Consider the following 9,674-nt stretch of genomic DNA (forward strand, 5'->3'; position numbering starts at 1 on the left):
GGCCAGCCTGGTCTACAGAGTGAGTTCCAGGACAGCCAGATGCAGGGAATTTGTCTCATTTCTTGGACTTCCTTCAGGTCGGGCTGTGGATCGATGCCGGAAGTCGCTATGAGAATGAGAAGAACAATGGCACCGCCCACTTCCTGGAGCACATGGCCTTCAAGGCAAGTTGCAGGGCTGCTCCCCGAGCGGTCTCTAGGAGAGGGCGGCCGGGTGTCAGCACAGACACTGTGCCATAGGGACAAGAGCTGCTTCATAACATGCTGTGTGCCGGTTTTATTTCCTCAGTGTTGTATTTCAAATAATTAATGATAATTACTTTCTGACATTGAAGGGTTCTCTTTTGGGATATACACAAGCCATTTTTTTTTTTAAACATTATTTATTTATTATTTATACAAGTACACCATAGCTATCTTCAGACACTCCAGAAGAGGGCATCGGATTCCATTACAGATGGTTGTGAGCCACCATGTGGTTGCTAGGATTTGAACTCAGGACNTCTGGAAGAGCAGTCAGCGCTCCTAACCACTGAGCCATCTCACCAGCCCACACAAGCCATTTTTAATGGGTATTTTTTGAAACCTAGTATACTTTACAAACTTGTCTTTGCATGAGTGGCGCTGGGTTCTGTTCAGTGTACCTATTATCTGATACGTTTAGACTATATGAAGGGTAAAAGGAGAGTATCCTAACTGTGCTTTCTCCTTTATTTCAAGGGCACTAAAAAGAGGTCCCAGTTAGACCTTGAACTTGAGATTGAGAATATGGGTGCTCATCTTAACGCCTATACCTCCCGAGAACAGACTGTCTACTACGCCAAAGCATTCTCGAGAGACTTGCCAAGAGGTACTGTCTATGCTGCCGGAATGTGATTCTCATAGGGTTCAAATCTAATGCAGCACTGTGGCTTTGTATAGCTATTGCAAGACAGAGAAATGTAAAAAGCAAAACAACAGAAACCCCAGAGAGGCACCTGTTTTAATTTTTCCTCTAAGTGCAGATTGAAGACTTGAACTAAAAGGATTCTTACACCTGATTTAAACATAGTTCTTCCTCAGTCTTAATCACTTTTATTTCTTGATTGCAAAACTATTAGTCCTGAGGAAAATTAAGAAGTGCTTACTTATTAATGATTATATTAGCAAAATTGAAAATTTTGTTTTGTAAAAAATAAATAATTGTTTTGATAGAATAGCACAGCAATTTGTATAGATCTTGAGTATGTTAATTACAGAAAACATTTTTCCCAGTGGAAAACAAAATAGCATTGCAAAGTTAATTAACAAAATTATTAACTTTTTTAAAAAAATATTTATTTATTTATTATATGTAATTACACTGTAGCTGTCTTCAGACACTCCAGAAGAGGGAGTCAGATCTCATTACGGATGGTTGTGAGCCACCATGTGGTTGTTGGGGTTTGAACTCAGGACCTTTGGGAGAGCAGTCGGTTCTCTTTACCCCTAGAGCCATCTCTCCAGTCCAGTTATTAACTTTTATAGCTGCATTGTTGTAATCAGTTGTACTCCTCTAAAATTTTAGATACTATAGAGTTTTGTCAGTTCTGTCATGTGATTGGTAACCCACACAAAGACTCTTTGTGTGACGTGTAGCCAGTGATTGACATCAGTTGCTCTCCATGTTAATTTTTGAGCTATATCTTTCCCAGAACCTGGCTCACTCAGATTTATCTAGATTGTTGGCCAGCAAGTTTTATGAATCCTCATGTCTCTGGCTAGCATTAGATTATAAGTGCTCCTGCCTCTAGATTATGGCCAGATTGTTATGCTCATCCATTCTTTTTTTGTTTGTTTGTTTTTCGAGACAGGGTTTCTCTGTGTAGCCCTGGCTGTCCTGGAACTCACTCTGTAGACCAGGCTGGCCTCGAACTCAGAAATCCACCTGCCTCTGCTTCTCAAGTGCTGGGATTAAAGTGGGCCACCACCGCCCAGCATGCTCGTCCATTCTTGACTTAAGAAACTTGGACAGCCTCAGTGAAGAATATGTCCTGCTCTACCAACATAGAGAATGAGATAGACATTCTGAGGAAACATTTGTTTCAAACAATTAGAAACTTTAGAAACTTCAGTCTAGACTCCCAGTCCCACATAAATTAGGGTCTTGGCAAAGGGGTCCTGGCCCCAGCTGTCTACAGCTCCCCCATTTCCTCTCTTGGGTTATGATTTTCCCATCTGGGTTTTATTGATGATGATTTAAAAAAATGAAATTGGTAATTTCCCCTTTTCACAATCATCTCACTATGAGCCTTCTTCCATAGCCTGTTTTATCCTGTTCTTAGTATTTGAAGTTAGTTGGCTCAGACAAGGCCCTGTGAAGTGAACTGAAGCAAGGGAGAGAAATTCACACTAGCGCAGAGCAAGGAAACCAAGGGGTATACGTTCATTTTACCTTTAATACAATTTATGTTGCTATCACAGTGAAGTAAATCAGCCTTATCCTTTTTGGAGATTTTTTTTCCATAAAATTTACTTCACCTTTGGCTTTTTGCCTTGTTAAGGCTTGAACAGATACAATTCTGTAAGCAGCTCCTGAAGGCATATTTTGGGTATAGCGATTCTTTGCAGCTTCGTTGCTATGTGAAAATGGGTAGAAGTGTTTGTACCCATGTGCCTGGCTGTCCCGGAACTCGCTCTGTAGACCAGGCTAGCCTCAACCTCAGAGCTTTGCCGGCTCTGCTTCCTGAGTGCTGGGCTACCGCCTCCTAGCTACTTCATAGTTTTCATTTAGAACCGTCTATAGTAACAGCCAGGTTATAAAGTGATCGTGTTTAGGATTTTCTCCAAGTTCTTTTGTATCACAGGGTCTCTATTTTCTATTTATTTTAGTGTGCTAACTAAGTTAAATAAGCCTGCTCAGTATTGAATGGTGGTTAGTGCCATGGTTTCCGATGTGGGTTTACGAGAGTTTAATGCTTGTGTTTCTTCTGGGGTTTTGTTTGTTTGTTTGTTTGTTTGTTTTGCTATTTTCAATTAGCTGTAGAAATTCTTGCTGACATAATTCAGAACAGCACATTGGGAGAAGCAGAGATTGAACGTGAGCGTGGAGTAATCCTGAGAGAGATGCAGGAAGTTGAAACCAACTTGCAGGAAGTTGTTTTTGATTATCTTCATGCAACAGCCTATCAAAATACTGCACTTGGACGGACAATTCTGGGACCAACTGAAAATATCAAGTAGGTGTATTTCGCACAGGAAGATTTTGCACAAAACTTATGACATATACCAACCAAAAATGTGTGTTTCAGAACACACATTTTCACTGATAATTCTCAGCCTGATAGCTTAAAATTGTTTTTAGAAACTTGGGAATGAAGCTAGGAATGTTGGTGCGCATGTCTTTCTTGGTATAAAGGGCAGGGCTTTTGCTACCTGTGGCCTCTGTCTGTGACTGCTTCAAGCACTTAGATACCTTTAAGTGTGTCTCACACAGGGTGTGAAGATCTGTGCTGCGTACTTCTGTTAAAGTTGCTTTACTTGTAGGTGTGGTGGCCTATGAGACAGGAATTGTGCTGTGAGTTCTAGGTCAGCCTGGGCTACAGAATGACCCTATCTGTAAAAGAAAATGAATAAACAAATCTCATTCCTTACTCTGTTTACAGATCTATAAACCGTAAGGACTTGGTGGATTACATAACCACACACTACAAGGGACCAAGAATCGTGCTGGCTGCCGCCGGAGGTTAGTTATGTTTCGGGACACACCCTGAAAATAGTAAAGTTACTTGTCAGGAAAATGTGGAACCTTGGGACCAGACCCCTAGGAGTCTTCATTTTCAGGAAAATTTAACAATTCATTCAGGGTGTAAATAAATGTCCACGCAGGGGATTTACTTAGAAGACCAAGACTAACGACCAAGCTGGGATACGTTACCTTGGATGACACACAGTGTTGTATAGAGTCTTGAACTCTTTAGTTGAGAAGAAGCTCCATCCATGGTCAAGCCTGGAATGGGTATATCCATTCATGTGCTCAGCCGTGCACTCAGGAACAACTAGTACTGCACAGGGAAGACCACAGAGTCGTGTGAATGTGTGATTTATCAAACCATGTAGGTGGCATAGATTTTCGTAGGGCATGTGAAGTCTGTGAATGTAAGAAAATTAACTCAAGACTGGGTACGGGGCTTAGACACTGGAAACTGCCCTGGCTAGTTGAGGCCTCACTGCCATTATTAACAGCAAATTTTATTTGGTCCATAGGTTCATTTGGACATTGCTGAAGTTGATGGTGTGTTCTATATTATTAGCATTTGTTTTATTGGCTTATACCTTTTTTTTGTTGTTTTGAAACAGTTTTGTTATATAGCCCAGGCTGGCCTTGAACTTGTAGCCATCTTCCTACCTCAGTCTTCTGAGTGCTGGTGCAGCTGAGGCCACCATGCCTGATGATTTTATAAATGTTGTAGCTTACAAGGGTTGGTGTTTAAATCAGTGGGCCAGTTTAAGTCTCTCCTGACCCTTTCTAATTTCTTGTCTCAGCTCCCATTTAGTCCTTAACCATCAGGAAGTATAGCTGTAATATACCAAATACGTATTTAAATGGCTTAGCGAAGGGAAGGTCTTCATGTGTGAGTGAAGAGCATCCCATTATTGTCAGGCATACTGTGGCGCATACTACTGCAGCTGGTTGGCTTGAGTTGATTGTATTGCTCTTAGATGCATAAGGAAATGTTTTCTCTTGCTTTAGGTGTTTGCCATAACGAACTGCTGGAGTTAGCAAAGTTTCATTTTGGTGACTCTTTGAGCACACACAAAGGAGATATACCAGCTCTGCCTCCCTGCAAATTCACTGGAAGTGAGGTAGGGTAAGCTCTTAGTTAGAAATTGGCCTTTGGAAGTCTGAGTATAAAGGAGCTGAAGACATGGCTCAGTGGTCTGAAAGTGCTTGCTGCGCTCAGAGGACCAGAGTTGGGTTCCTACCATCCTTACTGGGCAGCTCACAGCCACCTAAGCCTCCCATTGCAAGGAGTCTGACATCCTCTTTTACACAATGCAAAGTTAGAATGTGTTGAGTATGAAGGCTACCTTATAACTAAAAAGGCTGGGTTTTTGCTTTTGAATTGGGTGTGTTCTCGGCTTCATTGCTGCCCCACAGGTACAGTTGAGGGGATTGCTATTAGAGCCAAAACTTGCAGCAAATCTGCTTCTTAATTACAGGGTTATGCATCAGGCCTAGTTTGCCACATTATAATGCTTATACTAATTTGTGGGAAGAGGTCTGATATTGGCAGCCACACAGATTTATACCGCCAGTACAGATTTAAATTTGGATTAATAAAACCATATAAGATATTGGTAAAATAAGGGAACTTCTTTTGACCAGGTGGAATTTTAAACAAGATGGTCCAATGAAAAAAACTTACTTTGTAACTCAGAAAAATCATCTGAACCACACAGTGTAATATTGCCTGATAGCTAAGTCAAGAGTCACAGTGAGCATTTTAACATCGCAGTTAATAAGACTAACATATTTTTCTTTCTTGGTAATCCACGTGCTCTGTAGGACCATCCTGACGTAACTAGCTGTTTTGCTTCTTCTTACCTAGATTCGGGTGAGGGATGACAAGATGCCATTGGCGCACCTTGCGATAGCTATTGAAGCAGTTGGTTGGGCACACCCAGACACCATCTGTCTCATGGTCGCAAACACACTGATAGGCAACTGGGATCGCTCTTTTGGAGGTGGAATGGTAAGTGGTTTTTGAAGTAACTTTTCATGATAATAATGAAAATTGTCTAAATGTAAATTCCTTGTAAGACTCTTCAGTATTCAAAGTGACAAAAATAGATTATCATGACTTTTGACTTAATATTAACTCATCTTGGATTGTACCTAAGCCAGGCCAAAAATAAAAAGGTCTTTGTCAGACTGTTTGGTAGCAGGATAGCTCGTAAAATAAGGGCATAAGAATAGGTTTTTAATGTTATAGTAGTCATAGTAGGTACTGTGGTAATCATAGCTGTTCACATGTCTGTGTCAGTGTCGGGGTCTGACTTTCTAAGCATCTTAGCATGTTCTTTTCATTAGCACACACTGAGTGTACTAATAAGTACTGAGTAAATATATTTCTTTGCATGTAGGTTCTCTAACTGTGAGAGCATGTGAGGGAGTGGGGATTTGGGTCCATGTGCCCAGGTCACAAATCCAGTTAAATTGTTCTCCTTTTCAGAATTTATCTAGCAAGCTGGCCCAGCTCACTTGCCATGGCAATCTTTGCCACAGCTTCCAGTCCTTCAATACTTCATATACAGACACAGGATTATGGGGACTCTATATGGTTTGTGAACAAGCCACGGTTGCTGACATGCTGCACGTTGTACAAAAAGAATGGTGAGAAAAAGCTCTAAATAGTTAAAAAGTCTACCAAGAATGTGGTGTTTTAGGCCAGTTTCCTAATGGTGGTAACTTTAGCTTTTAAAGTGGATGCACAGTTCTTTTTTCTTCTTCTTTTATAGAATATTTTAATTTATTTACATTTCAAATGTTATCCCCTTTACAGGTCTCCCCTCCAGAAACCCCTATCCCATCCTTCCTCCCCCTGCCTCTATGAGGGTGCTCCCGGGCCTGCCCACCCACCCACTCCCGCCTCCCTGCCCTGGCATTGCCCTACACTGGGGCATCACCCTCAGGCCCAAGGGCCGCTCTTCCACTGATGTCCAACAAAGCCTCTGACACATATGTGGCTGGATCCATGGGTCCCTCCACGTATACTCTTTGGTTGGTGGCCCAGTCCCCCGGAGTTCCAGGGAGTCTGACCAGTTGATTGTTGTTCCCCACATAGGGCTGAAAACCCCTCAGCTCCTTCAGTCCCTCTCCACCTCTTCCTTTGGGGACTCCTCGCTCAGTCCAATGGTTGGCTGCGAGCATGTGCCTCTGTATTTGTCAGCCTCTGGCAGAGCCTTTCAGGAGGAAGCCATATCAGGCTCCTGTCAGGAAGCACTTCCTGGCATCTGAAATAGCATTCAGGTTTGGTGGCTGTATATGGGATGGATCCCCAGGTAGGACAGTCTCTGGATGGCCTTTCCTTCAGTCTCTGCTTCACACTCCATATTGCCTGCTGTGAGTATTTAGTTCCCCCTTCTAAGAAGCACTAAAGCATCCACACTTTGGTCTTTCTTCTTGAGCTTCATATGGTCTGTGACTTGTCTTGGGTATTCTGAACTTTTGGGCTAATATCCACTTATCAGTGAGTACATGCCATGTGTGTTCTTTTGTGACTGGGTTACCTCATTCAGGATGATATTTTCAAGTTGCATCCATTTGCCTGTGAATTTCATGAAGTAATTTTTTTTAAAGCTTTATTTCATTTATATGAGTACACTGTAGCTGTCTTCAGACACACCAGAAGAGAGCATCAGATCCCATTACAGATGGTTTTCATCCACCATGTGGTTGCTGGGAATTGACCTCTGGAAGAGCAGTAAGTGCTCTTACCTGCTAAGCCATCTCTCCAGCCCGAAGTCATTGTTTTTAATAGCTCCATTGGGTAAATGTACCACATTTTCTGTATCCATTCCTCTGTTGAGGGACATCTGGGTTGCTTCCAGCTTCTGGCTGTTATAAATAAGGCTGCTATGAACATAGTGGAGCATGTGTCCACTATGTTGGAGCATCTTTTGGATATATGCCCAAGAGTGATATAGCTGGGTCCTCAGGTAGTACTATTTCCAATTTTCTGAGGAATCGTCAGACTGATTTCCAGAGTGGTTGTACCAGCTTGCAATCCCACCAGCAATGGAGGAGTGTTCCTATTTCTCCACATCCTGGCCAGCATTTGCTGTCACCTGAGTTTTTGATCTTAGCCATTCTGACTGGTGTCAGGTGGAATCTCAGAGTCATTTTGATTTGCATTTCCCAGATGACTAAAGATGCTGAACATTTCTTTAAGTGCTTCTCAGCCATTCAAGATGCCTCAGTTGAGAATCCTCTATTTAGCTCTGACCTCCATTTTTTAATAGGGTTATATTTGGTTATCTGGAGTCTAACTTTTTTTTTTTTTTTTTTTTAAAGATTTATTTATTTATTATATGTAAGTACACTGTAGCTGTCTTCAGACTCACCAGAAGAGGGAGTCAGATCTTGTTACGGATGGTTATGAGCCACCATGTGGTTGCTGGGATTTGAACTCCGGACCTTTGGAAGAGTAGTCGGGTGCTCTTACCCACTGAGCCATCTCACCAGCCCTGGAGTCTAACTTCTTGAATTCTTTGTATATTTTGTATTTTAGACCTCTATTGGATGTAGGATTGATAATCCTAATATGTTGGTTGCCATTTTGTTCTATTGATAGTGTCCATTGCCTTACAGAAGCTTTTCAATTATATGAGGTCCCATTTGTCAATTCTTGATCTTAGCTCATAAGCTATTGGTGTTCTATTGAGGAAATTTTCCACTGTGCCCATGTGTTCGAGGCTTTTCCTGACTTTCTCTTCTATTAGATTCAGTGTCTCTGGTTTTATGTGGAGGTCCTTGATCCACTTGGACTTGAGCTTTGTACAAGGAGATATGAATGGATTGACTTGCACTCTTCTACATATTGACTACCAGTTGAACCATCACCATTTGTTGAAAATGCAGTCTTTTTTCCACTGCATGGTTTTAGCTCCTTTATCAAAGATCAAGGTGTATGGGTTCATTTCTAGGTCTTCATTCCATTGATCTACCTGCCTGTCGCTGTACCAATACCATGCAGTTTTTGTCACTATTTCTCTGTAATACAGCTTGAGGTTAGGGGTGGTGATTCCCCCAGAAGTTCTTTTATTGTTGAGAATAGTTTTCGCTATCCCAGGTGTTTTATTATTCCAAATGAATTTGAGAATTGCTCTTTCTAACTCTTATGAAGAATTGAGTTGGAATTTTGATGGGATTGCATTGAATCTGTAGATTGCTTTCAGCAAGATGGTCATTTTTACTATATTAATACTATATTACTATTTTACTATTGCCAATCCACAAGCATGGGAGATCTTTCTATCTTCTGAGGTCTTAGATTTCTTTCTTCAGAGACTTGAAGTTCTTGTCATGCAGATCTTTCATTTGTCGGTTAGAGTCACACCAAGATAATTTATATTGTTTGTGACTATTGTAAAGGGTATTGTTTGCCTAATTTCTTTCTCAGCCCTTTTACCCTTTGAGTATAGGAAGGCTACTTATTTGTTCGAGTTAATTTTATATCTAGTCATTCTGCTGAAGTTGTTTATCAGGTTTAGGAGTTCTCTGGTGGAGTTTTTGGGGTCTCTTAAGTATACCATCATATCATCTTCAAATAGTGATATTTTGACTTATTCCTTTCTAATTTGTATCCTTTTGACCTCCTTTTGTTGTCTAATTGCTCTAGCTAGAACTTCAAGTACTTATTGAATAGATAGGGAGAGGAGAGTGGGTGGGCAGCCTTGTCTAGTCCCTGATTTTAGTGGGATTGCTTCAAGTTTCTCTCCATTTAGTATGATGTTGGCTACTGGTTTGCTGTATATTACTTTTACTATGTTTAGGTATGGGCCTTGAATTCCTGATCTTTCCAAGACTTTTAACATGAAAGAATGTCGAATTTTGTCAAATGCTTTTGTAGCATGTAATGAAATGGTCATGTAGTTTTTTTTCTTTGAGTTTGTTTATGTAGTGGATTACATTGATGGATTTCCGTATATTAA

At 41.1% G+C, this 9,674-nt stretch overlaps 1 protein-coding gene across 1 annotated transcript in view; it reads left to right on the top strand.

Moving 5' to 3' along the window:
* The window catches only part of Pmpcb (peptidase, mitochondrial processing beta subunit), a 17,323-nt gene that overhangs the window by 2,834 nt on the left and 4,815 nt on the right, over positions 1 to 9,674 (top strand). The window contains exons 3-9 of the mRNA XM_021190580.1: positions 78 to 164; positions 720 to 849; positions 2,998 to 3,196; positions 3,623 to 3,702; positions 4,711 to 4,823; positions 5,570 to 5,713; positions 6,194 to 6,354. Of these exons, the coding sequence (XP_021046239.1) occupies positions 78 to 164; positions 720 to 849; positions 2,998 to 3,196; positions 3,623 to 3,702; positions 4,711 to 4,823; positions 5,570 to 5,713; positions 6,194 to 6,354 (914 nt within the window). The remainder of the gene's footprint in view (positions 1 to 77; positions 165 to 719; positions 850 to 2,997; positions 3,197 to 3,622; positions 3,703 to 4,710; positions 4,824 to 5,569; positions 5,714 to 6,193; positions 6,355 to 9,674) is intronic.

The sequence above is a fragment of the Mus pahari genome, chromosome 2 (assembly GCF_900095145.1).
Source record: "Mus pahari chromosome 2, PAHARI_EIJ_v1.1, whole genome shotgun sequence".
In the NCBI taxonomy this organism is placed as follows: Eukaryota; Metazoa; Chordata; class Mammalia; order Rodentia; family Muridae; genus Mus; species Mus pahari.